The sequence below is a fragment of the Labeo rohita genome, chromosome 1 (assembly GCF_022985175.1).
Source record: "Labeo rohita strain BAU-BD-2019 chromosome 1, IGBB_LRoh.1.0, whole genome shotgun sequence".
Taxonomy (NCBI): domain Eukaryota; kingdom Metazoa; phylum Chordata; class Actinopteri; order Cypriniformes; family Cyprinidae; genus Labeo; species Labeo rohita.
In genome coordinates this window covers 14,746,813-14,772,536 of record NC_066869.1, presented here as the reverse complement: position 1 = coordinate 14,772,536, position 25,724 = coordinate 14,746,813, and the positions used below count along the sequence as shown (strand labels likewise).

The following is a 25,724-nucleotide window of genomic DNA, read 5'->3' as shown; positions in this document are numbered from 1 at the left end:
AAACACACACACACACACACACACACACACACACACACACACACTCGCATAGATAAACACACATAAACACATAGAACTGGCGTCTCCTCCCTCCTGGAGTGTAACGTATTTCCACAGCTGTGTTTCAGCAGATGTGTAACACCACTGTGTGTGTGCGTTTGTGTGTGTGTATTCACACCTGTAAACTTTCCATCGCAAAAAGAGTCTAGAGTTTGGACACTAATTATGTTTCTAGTTTTCACATTTTCTAATTAAAGTCGTGAAAACACTGCATGAATACATGGTAATAATGTGTTGAGCAAAACAAATAAAGGCTCTTTTATATTTGAGCTTCTTCTTTGTCTAGATTCCAATATGAAGTGCTTCTCCCAAGAAGCTCCCAAGATGCTTTTAAAAACTACTGTGGAAGGAACATGCTCTTCCTTTTAGATTACTCATTTAAAAATGTAAATAAATAAATAAGTTTTTTTTTTTTAAAAAGTCATTATTAAATACATAAATATTGATGCAAACTATCATTTTTTTTACTTTTAAATAAATGGATAAATAAAGATCATTCTTAATCATGTTTAATGATTAAAAACACATGAAAACATATAAATAAATAACAAATAAATATTCTGCCAAATCATAAAAAAACATAACAGTGAGTATATATCAAGATTACACTACTAGTGAAGTTTTCTTAAAGAAGTCTCTTCTGCTCACCAAGCCTGCATTTATTGAAATTTCATTTTGAAATATTTTTACTATTTAAAGCAACTGCTTTCTGTTTCGATATATTGTAAAATGTAATTTATTCCTGTGTTCAAAGCTACATGATCCTTCAAAAATCTTTGATGAATATAGATTGTCATTTATTTGAAATGAAAAGCTTTTGCAACATTATACACTATACCATTTAAAATTTTGGAGTATAATTTTATTTATTTATTGTGGGAAAGAAATGATTTTTTGATTAAATCATTTTTTTTATTTAGCAAGGATGCTTTAAATTAATCAAAAGTGACAATAAAGACTATTCTATTCATCAAACAAACCTGAAATAATTAATTAATTAATACTCAGTTGTTTTCAACATTATAATAATAATAAATCAGAATATTAGAATGATTTCTGAAGGATCATGTGACTGGAGAACTGCTAAAAAGTCAGCTTTGAAATCACTGGAATAAATTACATTTTAAAATATATTCAAATAGAAAGCAGTTATTTTAAATAGCAAAAATATTTCAGAATTTTACAGTTTTTGCTGTACTTTGAATAAAAAAAAGCAGGCTTGGTGAGCAGAAGACACTTCTTTAAAAACATTAAAAATCTTACTGTTCAGAAACTTTTGACTGGTAGTGTAAATGTTTATTTATAAACAATATATTAGTAAATATGAGAATGATTATTTTCAGACTAAAGTATGATGGAAAAGGAAGAAGCACCGCCAGAGTTAATTCATCTGTTTGTGTTTGACTATCAGCATAATATCAGGTCCACATCAGAGCTAATGCTGCCTTCAGGACACGCCGGGATGATCGTTTTTACAAGATTAGCACACATGAACACCTCCACAATGTCATTATTATCAGTGGGTAATGATTCCATGAGCTGGAAAAGTCAATTAAACAATCAGGGGGAAGCAAATCGGTCATAATTAAGTTGTAATTGTAAGTATCAACTGTGCAATTTAGGTTCTACACATTTTGTGCACTGCTGATGAATAATAACGATAACAATCTTCAGACAGGACTTCCCATTTAGTCCAATAATGTCTAAACGAGCTATTTTTTAACATGACGTTTACGAGCCGGTCCATTTGAAATCATTAACCATGATATGAAACTGTAACTCATTCGACATAGCGGCGCTCAGAAAATACAATAATTTCATAACTGATTCATTTTGCAACATTAGTGCTGCTTTAAAACAATCCGTATTGTATTTTATGTGATTTGACTTAAGAAACGCAAGACTTGGTGGTCAGAGTTTCTGTCCAAGCAAAAGTAATAAATACAGATTATTTCATGGACATGAACTCTGAAAACAAACCAGGATTTACAGTTGACATGCTCGGCAGAGTCATAAAAAGTTGATTTTCGGCTCTGGGAGATGATGAGCACACACAGACCAAGGGTGAACATCAGCTCCATCTCCGAACGCAAACATGCGGCTTCATTATAGAAAACAAAATAAGCTATTAATGGATCTCTTTGCTCCCGGTGCACAGAGACAAGGTGCTCAATGTACGACCAAACAACAAGAGAGAGAAAAGATGAAAACAACAAACAAGATGAAACAGACAAAAGCTGAAGTTTTCATTATGTGCATGAATTACATTACACGCTGAATCTAAGGCTGTACATTGCAAAAAAAAACATGTTTGTCTTTCTAATGGAAATGTCAGAACATTTTGCTTCGTTTTTTCATCAGAACAGATTTGGAAAAATAGCATTGCATCACTTTCTCACCACTGCATTGAATGGGTGCCGTAGGAGTCCAAACAGCTGCTTAAAACATCACAATAATCCACAAGTAATCCACACCACTCCAGTCCATCAGTTAACATCTTGCGAAGTAAAAAAGCTATGTGTTTGTGCGAAACTAATTTACCAAACTGCTATTTATGGCTAAAATTTGAGTCATCTGTTCATGATATTGCTTTCTCCAGTGAAAAAGTCACCTGTATGAATCAGGAGAGAAATACGCACAGATCAAACATCGTTTACAAGCAAACACACTCCAAAACATTTTAAACAAATATGTGTGTGGATTTGATGTGAGAAAACAGGGAATGGACTTTTTCACTGAATAAAGCGTAATGAAATGATGGATTCGTTTCTTACAAACACGCTTTTTTTCACTTCACGATATGTTAATTGATGGACTGGCGTGGTGTGGATTACTTGAGGAGTATTGTGATGTTTTTATCAGCTGTTTGGACTCTCACGACGGCACCCATTCGCTGCAGAGGATCCACTGGTGAGCAAGTGATGTATTGCTACATCTCTCCACATCTGTTCTGATGAAGAAACAAACTCATCTACATCTTGGATGACCTGAGTGTGAATACATCTTTAACACATTTTTGGATGAATTGTTCCTTCAGAAGTAGAAAAAATAGAAACTTAATTTAAATAAGCTTCGGAAATAAGCTTCTTTTTCTTTGTTGGCATTTTTTTTTTTAAGCAAAAACTCATTTAATTTCAATTTTTTGGTTTTTGGAATATTTTTTTGTTTGCTGTATGTGTGTAATGGTTTCACAAATTCAATATTCTAATAAGACATTATAAGACACATTTTTTGGTGTCCTTGTGAACTTTCATCAAGTTTGCGTCTGGTCTTTGGTTCTGAATGTTCTGGCGTTTCTGTCTGTTCCTGTGAGGAACTCACACATTTTCAGTTCATTTTGCTGAAGGTCGTGAACTGGGCAGCACTGAGAGTGACTTTAAAAGGCATTTCCCATGGTGCTCTGCTGCCGTTTCAGAATCAAATTCTAGAGGACTCGACAAGAGTGAATAAAAAGCGAGCAGAGTTTAAAAAGCGGCACAGGTCTCAATGGAAAATGCTGCATTGGCAGTAGAAGTAACTTAATAACCTATCTAGATGGAATCCTCCGATACAAAGTCACAAGATAATCAAGCTAGATTTGGAATTTTGAAGTTTTAAATTTTGAAATTTGGAATTTAGAATACAGATTTTGGAACAACAGTTGAAAAAGCACTTCTAGCAGTTGTACAGTTTCTGACTCACTGTGTGATTCGAGGGGCCAGAAGGTCCCGTACGGTTTGGGAATGTACCACGGCGAGCTCCCCACCACGTGCTGAACAATTCCGACGAGCGTCTGACCAGCTGACTTCTTCCGACACCAACAGGAAACAGCGGGATGAGTCAGCATGATGAATCGCATCTGGCAAACACAGCGGCTCCGCTAAAGGGTGAGAAAGTTTGACTTTATAAATATCATGTATAACCATAATTCTTATTCTAAATGATATTATAATATTATATACTGTAATATATGAATGTATGTTTTTGAACACATGCTGCTGTTCAAAAGTTTGGGATCAGTAAAAGATTTTTCATGTTTTTTAAAGAAGACTTTTCTGCTCATCAAGGCTGTGTTTATTTGATTAAAAATACAGAAAAAACAGTAATATTGTGAAATACTATTGCAATTTAAAATAGTAGTTTTCTTTTTTATTATACTTTAAAATAGAATTCATTCCTGTGATGCAAAGCTGAATTTTCAGCATCATTACTCCAGTGTCACATAATGAAAATTCTGATGAAAGCTGATGAAAATTCAGCTTTGCAATTCAGAAATAAATTCTATTTTAAAATATATTAAAACAGAAAACTGTTATTGTATATATATTCTGTTATTTCATAATATTACCTTTTTTTTCTATATTTTTGATGAGAATAAGAGACTTCTTAAAAAACATTAAAAATCTTACTGATCCCAAACTTTTGAATGGCAGTGTATATAATAAAAGTTTTTAAAAGAATCACATAAAAATGTTCAAAGCATTTAGCATTTATTGGAATAAAAATACAGTAAAAACTGTAATCTTCTAATTTAAAATGATGACTAAAACTGGTTTCCTATTTTTAACTATTAATTAACAAATAATTTATTTTAACATCTTTAGTGTAACATGATCCTTCAGACATAATTTTCATATGCTGATTTTAACTATTTTATTAATGCAAAACAACAACTGCTGAAAATGCTGAAAAAAAAAAAAAAAAATAGAAAACATGACCACAAAATGTACATCAATATAACACTGAGATTTCAGTGCAACAACAAAAATAGCCAATAATTCACTGTACAAAACACTGTTTATTTATGATTAATTTTTATGCATATGAATAATTTTTCTAGGTCATTAGTCTATATTCATATTTTGTTCATCTCACGTAGTTTCGTTCATGGTTTTTGATGATTTCATACAACATTTTCAAGCTGACATCTAATTTCATCAGCTTCTACAGATGAATGTAATCGGATGTCAACAACAAAACCTTTCAAAAGCTGATAAGCCTGTTTATTGTCTATGGTAAGTTGCATTGTTTTTTCCTAGCCATAAGTAAATCAGTAAAGATTTCCTCTGCTCAGCCCTGCTGCTGCAACCCATTTTCTTCTCGATCCTCCTCTTGGGATCAGCGGCGTGCGCTCTTATCTGTTCTCTCAAAGCAAACAATGACGACCAGATCTCTGCAGGGCTGCTAAACAAACTAGAGAATCTTCACATGCCATCGTGCGACAGAGACAGTCACGCTTTGTGTAAGAGATGGGGCATTTATGGCTTGATAGATCATGAAAAGCAGGATATTTTAAGAGAGAGTCCCATGGCCGTTTCAGAGCGTGTTATATCTGAGCTGTCCTGACATAACCGTACCTCTGAGATTGTGTCTTCAAGATGTGCCAGTTTGTATGCGAATGGAAGTACAGTGGAGCTCAAAAGCTAGTGAGCATTTCAAGGCACATAAAGGTCTGTTTCAAATCATTATGTGGAAGAATACACATACGTTTCTATTTGAATATATTTTAAAATGTAATTTATTCCAGTGACCAAAGCTGAATTTTCAGCATATTTTGTCTTAGAACAGAGCGTATGTTTTTGTCTCGTACCTCTTGCTATCTCTCTCCCATCCTTCCTGATCCTCCAGTCCACGGTTACGCCAACTCCGCCCCAGTTGATAAGAGAAACCGCTTCCTCCAGGCTCTGATTGGCTACTATGAGCTCAGGGCAGTGAAGCTCGAGTCGAGGAGGAAGTTCCACGCTTACGTTCCCCTGCGCCACAATCTCCTGGTGACCCGCTGAGAGACTAACTTGAGCCTGGTAGCGACCCGGTACACCGTACTTATGTCTCGCTGTGGTGTTGGGCGTAGAGCTGTTGACCCGGGGTGAAAGGTCACCGAAGTCCCATGAGAAAGAGGCGGGGAAGACGGACGAGGCGACAGACAGGACAGCCTCGGAATGAACGGACACACGGCGGGAAGGCAGAGAGGCGGAGAAATTCACCTGTGGGCAGAGAGCATAATTAATTGTTTTTAAAGTCTCTTCTGCTTACCAAGGCTGTATTTATTTGACGAAAAATACAGTAAAATTGTGAACAATTATTACTATTTAATGTAACTCTTTTCTATGTAAATATACTGTAAAATTTAATTTATTTCTATAATGCAAATCTGAATTTTCAGCATCATTACTCACTGCTTTAAGAAACATTTCTGATTATTGTCAATATTGAAAACAGTTGCTTTTTCATATCTGATGAACAGAAAGTCTAACAAAGCAGCATTTATTTAAAAAATTTAATTTTTAAATGTCTTCACTGTCATGTTTGATCATTTCAATGTATCCTTGTTGAATAAAAGTATTACTTTCCTTTTAAAAAAATACTAAATTAAATCTTCTGACCCCAAACAGACTGAATTTTGTCTTTATGAGTCAGTTCATTTTAATTAATCAGTCAAGAGTCATTAGCTTGAGAATCATACTACAGCAGTCTTGCCATTGCGTATGCAGTCCTTGAGAACATCATCTAGTATTTCAGAAAATGAAACCAGTTTTAAATCAGAACCAGTTACCAATTTCTAAACCTGGCACTGGCGATGGTAAAGTACATACTTTTTACTATGACGTAAGCTATAAAGTAAAAAGCTTCAAAAAAGCTTCTGAAAACACACCTTATAGCGCAATGCATTATGGGTATTATTACACCCAAAAAGCCTTCATGGATACATACTTTAAAACAAATCCACCAGGAATAGAACACCATTGTTTTTGGTGCACTATTTAAAGTGCACCTCGATTAAAATGCATTAATTCTAATGAGGAAAACTATAAAGTGAATGCTACTTGAATTTGGATTTAGTCCGTATGTGAGTGTGTATGACTTCACATCTTAAAGGAGAACTTCCAGAACAACAATTTACAGATAACTGACTCACCTCCTTGTCATCCAAGATGTTCATGTCTTTCTTGCTTCAATCATAAAGAAATTATATTTTTTTGAGAAAAAAAATTCAGGATTTTTCTCCATATAGTGGATTTCAATGGTGCCCGCAAGTTTGAACTTCCAAAATGCAGTTTCGATGCAGCTTCAAAGGGCTCTAAATGATCCCAGCCGAGGAAGAAGGGTCTTATCTAGCGAAACGATCAGTTATTTTCTAACAAATCTCATTTTCTTCTCCAAGTTCAAAATCATCCTACATCGCTGTTTTACCTTTTTTTTGTAAAGGGTGTTTGACCTTCTTTGCGTGTTTACTTTGTAAACATTGGGTTGGTACCTCTGCAGCGTTGAAAATGAGATGGGAGTTTTCTGACGTACCCTAACTGTATTGACCCTGATTACACAGAGTTCACCCAGAGCTAGACAAGATGAGCATTTAAGGGTAAAAAGCATATAAATTGTCAATTTTTAAAAAAAATAAGCAATCATTTTGCTAGATAAGACCCTTATTCCTCAGCTGGGATCATTCAGAGCCCTTTAAAGCTGCATTTAAACTGCATTTAGGAAGTTCAAACTCGCGGGCACCATAGGAGTCCACTACATGGAGAAAAAAAAACGACTGAAGAAAGAAAGACATGAACATCTTGGATGACATGGAAGTGAGTAAATTATCTGTAAATTTTTGTTCTGGAAGTGGACTTCTCCTTTAATGTCATCGATCACAAGTTTAATCAACCGTAAAGGAAGTTAACAATCTGAACCTGAAACACATCCTGCGCCACAGTCCAACGGCACTCCTTCATGACCAGCGGGTCTGAACACGCGGCGGAACACTGGGACTCGCTGATGTGATTGGGCTCGGAGTTGGTGCTACACAGACACTCTCTCTGCTGACCCAGACCGCCGTAGCGCTGGTTCTCATGGAAGCATTTGGAGTTGCACTCCTCACGCGAGAACGGGCCGGGAGTGGAGGAGGAGAAGATGACCAGCTCCACACCTGCCGCATGCTCCTCATCATGCAGACAGCCCGCGTATGTCAGGCCTAAGAGAGAGAGACAGCAACAGGTGATTAAAAGCTCTGAACGAAATGAAAATCTATGTCCTAGTTTCTAGAAATGTCATATTTGTTTTGAGCTAATAAACAAATAAAGGTAACTAGGTAAAGTAACAATTAGGGCTGAGTATTGACACACATTTCATAACTCACCAGCTTCCGATCCGATTCAATTTGATTTGATATCAGTTCGTTTGGATATATTAAAGATTAAAATGAACAACTGATTTATATACAAACATTTAAATTGCACTTAAGGGAGTTTTTTAAAGAAATAATTATGTTTCTATTCAATTGTTTTGTTTTTGAAAAATATGTGGTTCCCTGCTGGAAAATAAAACCAGGCCTAACACCTAAGCTGGTTGGCTGGTTTAAACTGGAAGTAGCTGGTTTTAGCTGGTCTCCCAGCCTGGCTAGGCTGGTCAAGCTGGTTTTAGCTGGTTGCTCCGGTTGGTCTCCCAGCCTGACCAGCTAAGAAAGTGGCCAAAAACATTTCTGAACTGTAGTATGATACATGCTGTCACATGATTTCATTAAGTACATGTTTAACTGTGCAAATGGCAACTAGTCATTGTGCATTTCTTTTTCTAAAATGTCAATTTTAAACATCCAAAATAGTATCATTTTTGGTAACGCCTCGTTATTTTTGTAACGACTCGTTATTTTAGTATCAGTAAGGTACATAGCTTTTATGAATATTTTGCATTAGTTTTTATTTTTTTATATTTCCTGTTTTCATTTAAAAGTTTTTTTCATTTTTATTAGTTTTTATTTTTTTAAATATGTAAAACTGGAAAAAAAAAATTCCAGTTTTAGTTATTTTAGTACATCAAGGCTAGGCCTTAGGTTAAGCCAGGATTAGGGCATTGTTCAATTAGGACATTTAAGTATCTTTTATAAAAATGCCCATTACTAGTGTGCATCTTGAGACAAAACAAAGGCTCTAATACATTTTAAGATATGGCAGTGCAAGTTTATTTCAGTGAAAACAGCCCAGACATGCATAAGCCTTGTTTGTGTCATTTTTAAAGGTGCAAAATTCTTTTATTTTTTATGTTTTATTTTTGTACTGTTGTTGTTTCTGTAGTATGCAGTATGCATGCTGTGCCCAAAATGAGCCCAGACACGCATAAGCCGCTCCCACAATAGTTGATTGACATGAGCGTCTTACCTCAGACCCGCCTTAAATCAGCTGTAACAGTCCGACCTCAACTGTTTTGATGCTGGAGCAGGGATGTAAGTTAGACAAGAATATCTCTGATTGAGGTGTTGTGTTGCTGGATGTAATAATGAACATAGTGGTCGTCATTTACTCCCCAAATCTGAGCCGCTAAAGATGCAGTGGATTACGTTTGTTTGTGAAGGGAATGCGCCTCCCGATCTAAGTTATATATATCCGTCTATGTTCGCGCGAATAATTCACAATCCAGCTTTTCTTACAGCAGAAGGGAGTATAAGGGTTTTTTTATGAATCTTTCCTAATAATGTGCTAGTTAGCATGTTTAGCAGCTAAATGCGACTAAAGTAAATGGGCTCGTCACTCCACAAAGAGAAGAGAGGGGAGGGGCGAGCAGAGCTCATTAACATTTAAAGCAACCTCGACCAGAACAGCATGATTTTTGCAGAGCAAGGTATAAAAGGGTGTTATTTACACTACAACTGAGAAATTTTAACCAAAGCATGTTATTGACTTCTCATTAACACCCTAAAGAATCATATTAACTTGTGGAAAATGGGCATCCGATGACCCCTTTAAACACAGCGGGTCCCTGTCACTCACCACAGGTGTGCACGCTGACGTTGAGCAGCGGTTGGTTTTTCACCTCGGGTGGCCGGTCACATAGCATAGAGTTGGGCCGCTTCACTTGAACGCCCCGGTCCTGCAGCCAGCTCACCAACCGCACGAGCTTACAGTCGCAGACGAACGGGTTAAAGCTCAGATCTCTGCGAAAAAGACAGAGGGAATATTTTATAAACCCGCACAGGCTGAAAACATTATATGGTTCTCATTCAAACGGCAAAAGTGCGATAAGGATAGTAATTTAAAGATGATGCGGAGACCTGGGGTTTAGTCTAAGCCTTGTTTTATTTGACGTACACAATGATGGTGGTACAACAGCGGCAGTGCAATCGGTCACCGCAGACCCACTATTTTATCAGTCCAGGAAACACAGCACACACTCTAATCTATAATTATTGTGGAACTGAAAGACGTTCACTGAGGAATTTTTAATCAGCGTATGAAAGCAGTACTTGAAAAGTCTCAGAGGGAATGCTATACTAGAAAATTAAGCTTTAGAAAATTAAACGCAAATAGAATTCAGATAAGACCATTTAACCACTTGATATGTGAATATATTAAATCACAAAGGGAAAAGAATCCTAATGTTTCCTTTAACTACAATCACTATGATTTGGCAAAAAGTTACTGCAAAAGACTGTTTAGGACCATTAGGATTTCCTAACAATATTTTCATTACAATTAAGAGCATTTTCTCTTCAGATTCTCATTACTGTCTGAACAGAGTGCTTTTAAATTAAATTCAATACAAATACTACCACCAAGTAGACTTATAATTGTATTTTGCACCATAAATAATATATCAATAATATATCATCTTTTATTGGAGAACAACCTACTTAACCAGTTAACCTCTGTATTTGTTTTGCTTTCATCTGACAAACATTTGGTTGATTTGCATTTCATTTAAAATAAAATGAAATAAAACCTCTACTCAAGTTAAAGATGACATGATGTATTATTTAATTTATTAATTTCCTCATAAATAATAAAAAAAAATGTTGCTCTGCTGCTCTAAAGGATGCCAAGATACAATAATATTACTTAATTCATTCCATTTCTCATAAATAAAACATAAAATAAAATCTACTGCTATAAAAAATGATGCTGTATGCTTTAAAATGCAATTGTACAAAAGTAACCATCGTCATTGTACATTTATACTCAATCCATTATGTAAATGTATGCAACATTTTATAAAAAAAAAAAAAAACTCCAGACATACTTTCATTAATTTATTATAGTAATGAGAGTCTGGAGAAACAATTAATGCTGAAAATAATGTCAAGAAATCTTAATGGTCCTAAAAAGAGGCTCCATCACCAGCATTGTGGAAAATATAATTAATTTGATTAATGTGACCCCGTTCTTTGTGAGATTCACCCATTTATATAATCTCTTTTAAAGCATTAAAAGCATTTTAAAGAAGGGCCGTCTTATGGGTTTGGAATGACATGAGAGTGAGTAATTAATTACAGAATTTTAATTTTTTGGTGAACTATCCTTTTAACATGCAAAAACATAAATGCATGTTTTTTAAAAACAGCATTTTGTATTTGTGTGTGGGTTGATTTCTATGGAAGCCTGTTCCCGCCACTGAATAAAAAATAAATAAAAAAACGTTTTATTTCACAATTTTGATTTTTTTTTTGCCTCAGAATTGCAAGATATAAACTAACAATTTTGATTTTTTTTCTTAGAATTGCACAATATAAACTCGCAATTACAAGTTATAAAATCAAAATTGCGAGATAAAAACTTGCAGTTCTGACCTTTTTTCTCACAAATGAGTTTGTATCTCACAATTCTGACTTTCTTCTCAGAACTGCGTGATATAAACTTTAAATTGCGAGCTGTAAAGTCAGAATTGTGAAAAATAAACTAACAGTTTCGAGTTATAAAGTCAAAATGGCAAGATAAAAACTCTCTTTTTTCTCGCAATTGCAAGTTTTTTTTATCTCACAATTCTGACCTTTTTCTTGGAACTGTGAGAAATAAACTCACAATTGCAAGTTATAAAGTGTAATTTTGAGGGGGAGAAGGACTGATATCTTCTCAGAATTTATATCTCATGATTCTGACTTAATAACTCGCAATTGCGTGTTATAAAGTCAGAAATGCAAGATATAAACTTTCACAATTGCAAGTTTACATCCCACATTTCTGACTTTTTTTCCTTAGAATTGTGAGATATAAACTCACATTTGTGAGAAAAAAGCTAGAATTTCTAATTTTTTGCCATTCTGACTTTATAACTCGCAATTGTGAGTTTATTTTTCAAAATTCTGATTTTACAACTCAAAATTTTAAGTTTATATCACGCAGTTCTGAGAAGAATGTCAGAATTGTGAGATAGAAACTCATTTATAAGAAAAAAGGTTAGGATTGCAAGTTTTTATCTCGCAATTCTGACTTTATAACTTGTAACTGCACTTTATAAAGTGCAATTTTGAGGGGGAAAAAGGACTGATATGTTCTCAGAATTTATATCTCACAGTTCTGACTTAACTCGCAACTGCGTGTTACAAAGTCAGAACTGCACAATAAAAACTCACAATTCTGACCTTTTTTCCCCTGCAAATGTGAGTTTGTATCTCACAATTCTTTTTCTCACAATTGCAAGTTTATATCTTGCAATTTTGAATTTTTTTCTCACAATTGTGAGAAATAAGCTCAGAATTGCAAATTATAAAGTCCAATTTTGAGGGGGAAAAATAACAGCATAAAGTAATGCGCTTAATAACTTAAAATTGCATGTTTGCATCCTGCATTTCTAACTTTTTTCCCAGAATTGTGTAATTCAAACTTTCAGTTATGACTTTTTTGAGACTGAGCTATAAACAGGCAATTGCGAGTTATTGCAATGAAATAAAGTTTCAACTGTAAGAAAATTGTTTTTTTTGCAGATTTGGACTGAGAGTTGACAACTGTGAGTTCATATTTCACAACTCTGAGAAAAGTCATCAGAACTGCAAGAAAACATTTATATAAGAGTTTATATTTCACAATTCTGACTTCGTAACTCGCATTTGCGAATTTATATCATGTCATTCTGAGACAAAAGTCAAAATTTCAAGATGTAAACTCGCATTTCCAAGAAAAAAGTCAGAATTGTATAATTCTGAGAGAAAAGTCAGAATTGACCCCTTTGCAAAGAGTTTGATTGGCAGGTGATCTGACCAATCATAATGCAGAATCTGCTATTCTGTCCAACAAACAAATCAGACAGAGAGTAGAGAGTAGATTAACTTCAGTGAACTTAAACTTGCAAAATGATGTGTAGTGAAAATACGTTCTGATGTTCATTCATGTTTATTTTGTGCTTTAAGTAAATATAAAAAGACGATCTCTTCACGTGTCGTTGATCTAATAAGGCAATACACTGATCTGTAACGACACATTAAAGAGCCACAAAACTGGTACTTATTATTTGCATTTCTTAAAAAATGCCAAAATTTGAAAGCTGAGACCTTGTTTTATACCAGAAGTAATCTGCTCTGTCTTGTCTGTCGGAAAAGTTTCCTCTTTGGTCCGTGATGTATTTTTCACTGCGTGAGAACATGATGTGTAGTGTGATGCGCTGCATTGTTTGTCTGACATAGCAACAGTAACTAAGCGAGGCGGGTCTTTGCGAAGGGTCAGTTGTGGGATAAAAAGTTTTTATTTTTAATTCAGTGGTGGAAACAGGCTTCTATATAAAGGACGTCTCTTTTAATAACAAACACAATTAAGACAGAAATGAATCCCTCACGCACACACAGATTGAGCTGTCAGTGAAACATCCGGATGCTGGACTCAGAGCTCTGGGTGTGTCTGTTACTGGATCTGACATAATGATGCCAAAACAGATCTTCTGCTTTCTTCGGCTGAGAAATCCATTACATAAGCCAGAACCGTCACACAGCTTAATGCTTGAGTTAAACTTGCGCATCAGTATTAATTCAGTTTAGATTCAGGTCATTCAACTTCTTTTTACGTTTTGACAATTCACCTGAAACGTGTGCATGCTTATACTCACATTGTAGTTAAATTAAATAAATTATCACACATTTGTTCATCGATGGTGGTGATCTGGTTGTTGCTCAAATCTCTGCAAGACAAAAGTGAAACGTTTATTATTGCTCAGCTTTGGTCGTTTTTTCTCCTTTCTAAGTCCCTTCTTTCTTTTCCTCTCAATATAATCGTTCCCTTGTTCAGTCGTTGGAGCAGCATATGGAAAAGTTCTGGAGTGATTTTGGTGTACCAGACGTTGTGTGTGTGTGTGTGTGTGCTGAAATGGAGCAGGAAATGGTGCAGTCAAAGCCTGAAGCAATGACGTTTAATTGGTTGTAATGGGCATGTGATTGAACGTACAGTGTGTTTGTGTGTGAATAAGAAACGCTGTGCATGTGTGTTGCTGTTCACACAGTGAAGATAAACATCTGGATCCTGACTGATTCACTTTCTATTTATTTTGCTTTTGTTTGAGCTGAAAGAGTCGAGTGTGTCCGGCTGATTCACGTTCAGTTTCTTCAGCGTTTGACTCTGCGGTTCGGGAGAGACTCCAGAAAGATCCGCCTACACATTCTCACCATATGAGCTCAAAAACGTCTGGGAACTAGACCATACTGCCGCCCACACGCACACTTACAGCACAGCTAACGGCCCACAGTTGAAGATCCCGTGAGGAAGAGTGACCAGACGATTGCTCTGAAGATACCTGAGAAAAAGAGCAAACGGGAAGTTGGTCGAACTGAAAGACTGGTGTGAGTCTGGTTGAATCATATTCAGTTCCCCACAAATGAAAAAAAACAAAAAACAAAAAAACATGTTATTAATATTATTAATAATAATAATACTTATCATAACAAAAAAAATATGTTTTGTAGCATTTAAATTAAGAAAATATTAATATAACTTAATAAAAAAATCCAGACATTAAAATAAATGAAAATTAAATGTCTACTGCAACAGATGTTTAACAATAATAATAACAATAATAATAATATAACAATAATACTAATAATTATTTGATTACACCATTTTTTGCATTTTAATTTTTTAATTTTAATATTTTTCTGTCATTAAAACAAAAATGTCTACTGCAATGAAAGATGTCACAATATACAATGTAATATTATTTAATTATTTAGTTAAATAATAAGAAATAAATAATACAAAACAACTTGATTGTGTTTTTTGGCATTTTTATTAAGTTTATTTAACTTAATTTAAATATAACAATTTAAATATTTACCAACCATTAAGGTGATTTAAACTTTAAACCATTAAAGTTAAAGTAAATGTCTACTGATATAAAATATGTCATGATATATTAAATATTATTTATTTATTCAGTTACTCCTAAAATGTTTTTATTATTAACAACAATGATAGTAATTAATAATTACATAGATTTATCTCACATCTAGATTTTGTCTTGCATTTTAATTAAGATTATTTTAATATGATCACATTTAAATATTAATTGAACTTAATTTAAATATTATTTATTTATTCAGTTACTCACAATAAAATATATGTATTATTAATAATAATGATAAATAAAAATAATAATAAAACGCTAGACGTCGCATTTTAGCATTTTAATTAAAATTATTTTAATATAATCAAATTTAAATATTAATTGAATTGAATTTAAATATTTTCCAGTCATTAAAAAAAAGACAATAAAATAGCCTACGGCAAACAAAAATGCCATAACATATTATTTAATTTATTCAAGTCATGAAAATAAAATGTCTACTGGTATAAAAGATGTACTGATATATTAAATATTACTTATTTCTTCAGTTATTCATAATAAAATATTTTTTATTAATAATAATAATAATAATAATAATAAAATAAAATAATAAACAAACTTATTTCACATGTAGATTTTGTCTTTTAGCATTTTAATTAAGATTATTTTAATATAATAAAATTTAAATACTAACTGAACCTTAATTTAAATATTTTCCTGACATTAAAATAATTACAATAAAATTGTATATTGCAATAAAAGATGTCATGATATATTATTTAATATTTCATTTCATTTAACTTATTCAATATGAACATCTCATTCACCGAAGTCATGAAAATAACACATCTACTGAGTATTTTAATATAATCATATTTAAATATTAACTGAACCTTCATTTAAATATTTTCCAGTCATTTAAATAATTAAAACAGTCTACTGCAATAAAAGATGTCATAATATATGATTTAAATTGCAAATCATAACTGTAATTATACATGATGGTACTACTTAACTGCATTGCATCTGGAGAGAAAAAGGGCTGAAAATAATTTCAAGAAATCATAAAAAGGAGGTTCTAAAAGGAGGCTTTATTTTTATTGTGGAAAATATAATTAATCTACACCAAAAAAGGTGGAAGTAACAGATTAGAAAACGAGTATGCCTTTTGCTTTAGCACAAAGAAACACACTCATGTTTACACCAGACCACCTATTATAAAAGCAGCAGACCACCCATCACAGACGTACGTGAACGACTGCGTCTCAAGCACACGTACAAACAAACACACGCTCACGCATGAGAGACGTGGCACTTACAGCTTCTTGAGGGCGGTGAGGTGATCAAAGAGGCTCGAATCCACTGAGGGAATGTGGTTTCTGGACAGATCTCTGCAACAGAAGCCAGAAAGAGACGCTTAGAGATTCACACACACTCAAACTCCAGCTAACAGCTGCAGAAACCTGTTCATGAGGGAAGATTGAGATCAAGTCAGCCGTTTCAACCCCCTATGACTTTCTTTCTTCTGTGGAGCACTGAAGGAGATGTTTAGCCGAATGCTCCTGCTGCTCTTTTCCATACAGTGAAAGTGAATATGCAAACAGAATCAATGGATCTTTCCCATTAACACACAATCAATTAAAGCAATAATGCAATCCGTACAGCAGCACATGTGTGTGTGTGTGTGTGTGTGTGTGTGTGAACTCTGCTCCCAGAAGGAAACATCTGTCCATTCCAGACAGACTGTGTAAGAGAGGAGGAGGAGTTTTACACAAACTGACCGTGGATGCTGTTGAAAAGCCTCTGCTAAAGTCATTATTGTGTCAGTCCCTCACTAATAGGAGGCGTTCTTACACATCATCACGTTACATAACACGGCTTGTGTGTGTGCACAACTATGGCAACAAATCTGAATGTTATCAGCGCAAAGTGAATGAAAGCAGAGCTCTGTGCTCTTCTGGCATGTGTGTCAGTCACTGAGGGACCGAGTGTATTTTCAGCACAATCAGATTTATATTGTGTTGTGCAAGGGTCTAGGAAAGTTTATTCAAGCAATTGGGATGGAAAAGAATATCTTCAGCTCACAGTCATGAGATGTCACACAGGTAACAGCTGAGAAATCTGAGAAAAGCTTATGCTGTAAAGTTATTTCAGTTTGTTTCTCCTGGTCAGGTTGCAAAGTTGATTGTGTATGTGTGCTTTCATAGTCCTGTTCCCAACAGCAAAAATATATAAATAAATTATATTGCATAACACTACATAACACTATAACACCAAGGTCATAAAATAAAATAAAATAAAATAAAATAAGTTGCTTTGGATATAAGGGATTTAAGTTACTTTGGATAAAAGTGGCTGTCCAGAAAAAATAAACAAATAAATAAATAAATACCAAACACTAGAACACCAAGGTCATACATAAAATAAAATTTATAAAAATAAAGCTTGGATTCAAGTTACTTTCGATAAAAGTGGCTGTCACATGCATGCAAAAACAACAAAATAAAATATCTACAATAAATATATTAATAATACTCTGTATAAAATCATTCATTAAATGAAGGGATTTATTCGTATTAATCATCAGGATGCAAAGTTGATTGTGTATGTGTGCTGTCATAGTCCTGTTTCTGACAGCAAAAAATAAATAAAATTAAATTAAATAAACCTCGGATTCAAGTTGCTTTGGATAAAAGTGGTTGTCAAATGCATACAAAAACAACAAAATAAATTATTTACAATAAATATATTAATAATACTACAAAATAATTCATTTAAATGAAGGGATTTATTTTCATCAGGATGCAAAGTGGATTGTGTATGTGTGCTGTCATAGTCCTGTTTCTGACAGCAAAAATAAATAAATAAATAAATAAATACAATAAATAAATAAACAAATACATTTATGTACACCAAACACTAGAACACCAAGGTCATAAATAAAAGAAAAGAAAAGAAAAGAAAAGAAAAGAAAAGAAAAGAAAAGAAAAGAAAAGAAAAGAAAAGAAAAGAAAAGAAAAGAAAAGAAAAGAAAAAACAAAACCTTGGATTCCAGTTGCTTTGGATAAAAGTGGCTGTCAAATGTATACAAAAACAACAAAATAAAATCTTTACAATAAATATATTAATAATTACTTTTTATAAAATCATTCATCAGGATGCTTAATTTGTCAAAGCATGTTGTAGGTCCGTTTATGACGGCATAAACATCTATAAACAAATAAATAATAAAAATAATAAAATACCGTTGTAGAACATGATCTTTGGTTCAATTTCTGATTTAAAATAAATAATTGATTTAATTTAAAATGAAGTGTCTGTCAAATGCACATAAAAAATGGAATATATCAAATCATTATATATATTTTTATAATAAATACATTAAAATAGATTGTGTATATAATTATTGCTTTGAATTTTTTTTTATTGCATGCAAAATGAATTATAATGCAACCGCTAAGATGCAAAATCATTTTTGCACAAGCTGTTTATTTAGCTTATTTTTATGTGTTTTTACACTATGCTTAATGATAAATTAACATCTTTAAACTTCAAGCTAAGACCATTTTTAATATTGGGTTAAGTAAAGTTTCACATTTGAATTTATAGCACTTCTTTACTTCGCAAAAGACAGCCAATCATAAACTAAACAATGCTTCCCTCCTTAAACATTGATGCACTTACATTGACAGAAACTATAAAATGCTGGATGGACAGGCAGTTAAGAAAAAGGTCACGTATTAAACTCATAAATATGGAAAACAAGAACACCCAGGATTAATCTTGAAATCTTTGCTGTGGAGAGTTCTCTCTTCATTTGTGTGTCATTTCTTCATATATTTATTTTGGTTTATTGATTGCAGAGGGAAGATCTGAAGCTGATGATTTCCACACAGGCTTCAGTGTTTCTGCGCCTGATTGCTGGAAAAACGAACGACAGGACGGCCCGACTCGAATATGAAGTAGCTCTCACGTGTGGCTCAGATTTTCCATGCCGCATTTGAAAAGACTTGATGCAGCGTCCAGATTCACTTCAACAGACAAGAGCGGATTGTGGTTCTGCTGTTTTTCTGCTGTGAGCGCTGGACTGTCTGACTGCACACTTACTTCATAACTACAGCTGGAAGCAAAGCTCACAAGCAACCACTAACCAAAGGCCACCAAAAAGTATCATGGTATGTTTATTAGGACGTATATCGTAAACTACATATATACTACGGTCCATAAATACGTTACATAAATAGATCATCCAAAACGTAGATTCGTTTTTTTTTCCCCAATCATATTTGGAGCCATGTAGCATTACATTACTTCTTCATCAGTGGTTACTTTGCAGTGAATGGGTGCCGTCAGAATGAGAGTCCAAACAGCTGATAAAAACATCACAATAATCCATAAGTAATCCACACCACTCCAGTCCATCAATTAATGTCTTGAGAAGAGAAAAGCTGCATGTTTGTAAGAAACAAATCCATCGTTAAGATGTTTTTATCTTCAAGTCATTGCTTCCAGCTAAAACATGAGTGATGTATCCAAAATATTGCTTTCTCCAATGAAAAAGTTAAATCAGGAGAGAAATATGCACAGATCCAGCAGTGCTTACAAGCCAAAACAGTTATAAACAAACATGTGGGTGGATTTTGATGTGAGAGGACAGCAGGGGGTGGACTTTTCCATTGGAGGAAACCTTATTATGGATTTTGGACAGAAGTGATGGTCAAAATCGTCTTAATGATGGATTTGTTTCTTACAAACAAAAAGCTTTTGGCTTCTCAAGGCATTAACTGATGGACTGGAGTGGTGTGGATTATTGTGACGTTTTTATCAGATGTTTGGACTCTCATTCTGACGGCACCCATTCACTGCAGAAGATGCACTGATGAGCAAGCGCTGTAATGCTATGATTCTCCAAATCTGTACCCACGAACAAACAAACTCATCTACATCTTGGATAGCCTTTAGCGTTGGGTAAACTGTCAACAAATTTTCATTTTTGTTTGAACCATTCTTTTAATCACTCCATGCCATGTATCAAAGTGCATATTCAAGTTACATTTCACCACAAAATCAAAAGAAAAAAAGGATAAGGAAGACTGACAATAAATGTCACATGGCAAAACGTCTTAGCAGGCTTGATTTGCTTTAGGCAAAACACTCTAAATAATTTACTGTATTTTCACCACTATGCTTTAAATCAAACATTCCTTTCTGTGTTAAAGCGTTTCTGCGTGACCAATCCCATGAGTCACTGGAAGATCCAACTATGACATCATGCTTCTAAAAAGAGCTTTCTAATGATATCATAGAGAAGATCCTCAAGCGTGAGATCAGAAAACATCCTGATTCACAGCTGGCATGAGCATTTTATGACAAATCCATATTCACAATAACATGAGCTATTCATTTTAGAGCCAAAATAAAGTCACTGCAGCGTATGAATACACAACACAGTTTCCTCCCTCTCTGTAACATAAAGCACCAGTGTGCGGCCTGAACATGACCATATAAATGTGACCTCTTCGGTTTATATTAGCAGAAGTCAGGCTCCCGTGCGCAGCTCTGAGCCAGAGCCCGAGCCCCTTGGCGGAGCTGCGTGAGGGAGTCAGCGAGCGACATATGGTTCTGTTTTATTCTACCAGGCGTGCTGATTTCACCTTATAAGGGCCGAAGGGCCGTCTGGTGCCACTTCCAGTAGGAGAGAGAGAGTGAAACGGACAGAAAGAAAGATGGCAAAACAGCCCAGAGAGTGTGTTTCGTTCCGCGGCTGGAGAGATTCATATCAGCCTCTCTAGCTTGTAGAAAGACGAAAACAAAGGGAATATGACAGAAGAAGTCAAAGTCATGTCAGTGTTTCCCTAACATTCTTTCTGTAAAACTTCGTCTACACTGTACAGACATTGTCCGTTGACTATAGAATGTTCCAGTTTTGTTGCATTACATTTCTCAGTCTAAGCTAGATTAATTACATTCAGAATGAAATACTAGTATATTCAGTATTAGGGTTGAGCGATGTCTACCAAATTGGCATCAGACTATATCTACAGTAAAACATCGGAATGGACGATCATATCGAGGGGTGAAGGGTTGGAAGGGAGGTTTTAGGGTTGTGCCCAAAGCGTGAATGCGTATTCTAAAGGGACATGGTAAGCCGCTTGCTAGCGTTAGCCTGTCACATTACTACAGTACACTAAGGGTGTGTTCACACTTGTGGTTTGGTTCGTTTGGTTCATTTGGTCTGGACCAAAAAGGAAAATGATACATTCGGTCCTGCTCCGCTTAGCGTTCACACTGGCTTTTTTGACATCGAACCTAAAGGCCAGGTGATATGTTCACAACCTGACTGGTCGGGTTGAATTATTTAATTTTAGTGATGGAACTCACCCAACACTCCAAACAAAAGGAAAAGGTGCATTTGACTTTTGTGAAATCACGTCGCATTCTGTCATTATTTCCTGTTTTTGGTTTGTTTAGAAGTATCTGGTCCTTGTTGCTTTCATATTTCATTTGAACCGCACCAGAGTTTGTTTGAAAGCAGAGCGAGACCCATCTTTTTAGGGTGTGTTCACACTTGTCATGTTTGGTTCAATTAAAATGAACTCTGGGGCAATTGCTCTGTTAGTGCGGTTAATTTGAGTAAGTGTGAACGCTGCCATTCGAACCCTGGTGTGCACCAAACAAGCAGACCGAGACTGCTAAAATGATGGGTCTCGGTCCGCTTCTAAACAAACTTTGGTGCGGTTCAAATGAAATATGATCAACAAGGACCAAATACTTCCCAACGAATCAAAAACAGGAAATAATGACAAGATGCAACACTATGCGACATGATTCACAAAGGGAACCAGCGGTGTATCCAAAACAAAATAAGCAGAGGGCAAACATGGAGCAACAAGGAGGCAAAGTGCCTTTTATGAGCTCCTTGTGAGTTTGCAGGTGGTGAAAATAAAACACGCAACAATGAGCGTGCATAGTCCAGCAGACGGCATTTGTATTTGACATAAGTCGCTTTAAGTCGAACATACCTTTTCCTATTGTTTGGAGTGTTTGGTGAGTTCCATCACAATATATACATCATTCAACCCAACCAATCACATTGTGAATGCATGACTATGCCTTTAGGTTCAGTATCTTTAGGTTCGCTGTCAAAAATGCCAGTGTGAACACTCAGCGGACCAGGACCAAATGTATAAATTTTATTTTTGGTCTAGACCAACTGAACCAAACAAACCAAAAATACAAGTGTACACACACTTAGTGGTCTCGGTCCACTTATTTGGTGCACACCAGGGTTCAGATGGCAGCATTTACACTTACTCAAATGAACTGCACTAACAGAGCAATTGCACCAGAGTTCGTTTTAATTAAACCAAACATGACAAGTGTGAACACATCCTTAAATTTTACTTATCACATTAACAGAGTAAGGAGAGATTACTGATAGCACGATGGCAAATGATTTGCAGTTCCTGAGCACCACTGACAAAAATCTAAACGTACGAAGCACAGAGTATGTGTGATTGCGAATCTTGAAAGTGAAAGTAAAAAGCGAATGCGAATACAAAAGCAATTTCAATGCCCCGCAAATTAACAGCGGCTCCCTGATGTCCACAGTTTATACACAATATAATTATCCAGCGATATATATTTGTGGAATCACGATGCTGGCTCAATATTGTGATGTCTGTTAGCCATCGGCAATGGACGATGGCATTTTCTATGGGGCCCGATCTCAGTATGCAATTTTTTTGTAAAAAATGTGTTAATGGTAAACTTTTCAATTGTAATATGCTACATTTTGCTCACCAACTGAATTGTTTTTATCAGAGCATTATCAAATTATAATTTCAAAAAAATATTGCAAAATTCTACAAATTTTCATCTAGTTGTCATTGTTCATAACACCAAAATGTTAGAACTTATGGTAATTTAGGATGTGCGCTACAACTAATTTCACTGTAATTTAAATGGAAATTTCGTAACTGATTAGTCAGCTACTCTAAAAGTAAGAAACCCTCAGAAGACATTGAAAAACATTACAATTTGAAATACTTAATCTATGAAAAAAACAGTCATATACTTCCAGATACCTTATTATCTAAAATGTTCTTATTTTACATCAAACACTGATGGCAACAAAAGCAGCAGACTGGCTGAAGGCAAAGGCAAATTCACTCTCTGACAGCAGGTGTCACTTCACATGAATTTACTTTGTTTTTCGCTCCAGATATGCACTTTTCAAAATAATGTTTTATTTTTTAAAACTGAACATTGAAATGCCTACAATATTAAAATAAACCCAACATCTGAGCCACTGAGGACGCAGTGGATTACTTTTATTTTCCAAGGTAATGTGCCCTCAAATTATGTTTATGAAAATAATTACGCCCGTTGAGTCCGACTTTCAGTGTGTGTTTGACTTCCCATTTGTATGGCTGAACACTGAAACTCTCGCACTCAGTCATGTTGCTTCTACCGACTGTTTATTGCAGGTATGCAAAGCAGAGAGGTATACGCTATGCCCTCTTCTAAAGATGGGGCGAGAATATGCAGCTCATTTGCATTTAAAGTGATACACACCAAAACAGCTCTTTTTTAGACACGCCCCAAAAATGACATTTTCCAGATGTTAAAATAAAATGATCTGTGAGGTATTTTGAGCTTCAACTTCACTGACACATTCTGGGAACACCCAAGAGCTTTACATCTTGTAAAAAGGAGCATAATAGGTGCCCTTTAAAACTGCTCAATATATTTAATCCAATTTTGTGTAAAATGTCTTAACTTTTGCAAATACAACTGAGAGAAACAACCAAAATGTCAGGAGAAACACAATTCTGATTCATGCGTCACACTGATAACAGAAGGTCAGGTTTAGCGCATTGCATTATATATTGTGCTTTGCAAATGTAGTAGCTTATTTTGCTCACTGTGCCATGCTGAACTAGTGTAGTGGTAGTATGCGATTGTGAACACAGCCATAATGTGAGATGAAAGGGCTACAGCTGCGGAGTCGGGTGATGAGACTGACAACACTGACCATCACTATGAGCATTAGGCAGAGGAGAGGCGTAATCGCCACGGCAACACAGCCAAACCACAATTGGCTGTAACCACGGTTACACACTAACCCACTAAACAGCAGTCTGTCTGTTGTGGCCGAGTCGGAAAAAAGCGTAAGGGTAGGAGGAGGAGGAGGGGAAAGAGGGAAGAAAAAGGAAAGAATTTTATGGCGCGCTCCGTTTTGTTTATGTTCGAAATTTCAGGAGGAGGGGGCCAGCAATTCAGGCCAGCGCTTGTGTGTGTGTCTCTGTGTGTGTGTGATCGTGTATCTCATTTATTTAAGTGAGTGTGTGTATAAATAAGAGCCAAAACGTACGTGTGTTTGTGTAAATATTAAGTCTGAGTGAGTGTGTTTATGTGTGCGTGTGTGTGTATTTGGTCCTGATAAGTACCAGAGTGGTACCATAGCACCTCCAGGGCATTCGGTGAACAATCGCCCACTGTGAGCTGCTCGGATCTGGCTTTATTTCTCAGCTGGGCTCTCTGGATCTGTCCGACCCGGGCAGGGCGCCTCGTTATGGGCTCACATGTGGCAGAGCGGCCCCTCTCTCCTCCTGGAAGTCCGTCCCCAGAGGATGATTAACAGGGTACTTTTCAATTGCCGGGAAAAGAAGGGAGGAGGAGAAAGACGCTCCGTTCCTCATGCTAGCAAACAGCAATGCTGCCTACTTACCTACATAGGCAGCTGCCTTCTGGGGGGCGTTCACAATGAACGAATTATAATGTAGTCGAGACGTGTTTTTACTATTATTAAATTTGATGCAAAGCCTTAAAGGATTAATTCACTTGCAGAACAAAAATGTATCATTTACTCACCCCGTTGTCAGCGAAGACGTTTATGACTTTCTTTCTTTGGTAGTAAAGAAATTATGTTTTTTGAGGAAAACATTCCAGGATTTTCCTCCATATAGTGGACTTCAATGGTGCCCGTGAGTTTGATCTTCCAAAATGCAGCTTCAGAGGGCTCTAAACGATCCCAGCCGAGGAAGAAGCGTCTTATCTATCGAAACGATCAGTCGTTTTTTTAATAAAAAATTAATATTTCTACACTTTTCAACCACAAATGCTTGTCTTGTCTAGCTCTGCAATGCGCATGCATTCGGTTCATGACAGTTAGGGAATGTCGAAAAGCTCCCATCTCATTTTTGTCCTCCAATTTCAAAATCATCCTACATTGCTGCAGAAGTACCGGCCCAGTGTTTACAAGGTGAACATGCAAAGAAGTTTAAACTTACACATGCGCATCGCAGAGCTAAACAAGACGAGCATTTGTGGTTAAAAAGTGTAGAAATATTAATTTAAGAAAACAGCCAATCGTTTTTAGATAAGGCCCTTCTTCTTTCCTCAGCTGGGATCGCTTAAAGCCCTTTCAAGCTGCATTTAAACTGCATTTTGGAAGTGCAAACTCGGGGGCACCATAGAAGCCCATTATATGAAGAAGAATGCTGAAATGTTTTCCTCAAAAAACATAATTTCTTTACGACTGAAGAAAGAAAGACATGAACATCTTGGATGACAAGGGGGTGAGTACATTATCTGTACATTTTTGTTCTGGAAGTCAACTAATCCTTTAATGTAATGCTAATGGTGTGAGATGCTGTAAAAAC

The 25,724-nt window shown here is 35.4% G+C and overlaps 1 protein-coding gene across 1 annotated transcript in view; it reads right to left on the bottom strand.

Annotated features, from left to right (window-relative positions):
• pkd1a (polycystic kidney disease 1a) overlaps positions 1-25,724 on the bottom strand; it is a 100,238-nt gene that overhangs the window by 62,596 nt on the left and 11,918 nt on the right. Inside the window, exons 2-8 of the mRNA XM_051117977.1 lie at positions 16,377-16,448; positions 14,443-14,511; positions 13,831-13,902; positions 9,792-9,955; positions 7,719-7,999; positions 5,630-6,023; positions 3,742-3,919 (exon numbers count right to left, since the gene is read on the bottom strand). Of these exons, the coding sequence (XP_050973934.1) occupies positions 3,742-3,919; positions 5,630-6,023; positions 7,719-7,999; positions 9,792-9,955; positions 13,831-13,902; positions 14,443-14,511; positions 16,377-16,448 (1,230 nt within the window). The remainder of the gene's footprint in view (positions 1-3,741; positions 3,920-5,629; positions 6,024-7,718; positions 8,000-9,791; positions 9,956-13,830; positions 13,903-14,442; positions 14,512-16,376; positions 16,449-25,724) is intronic.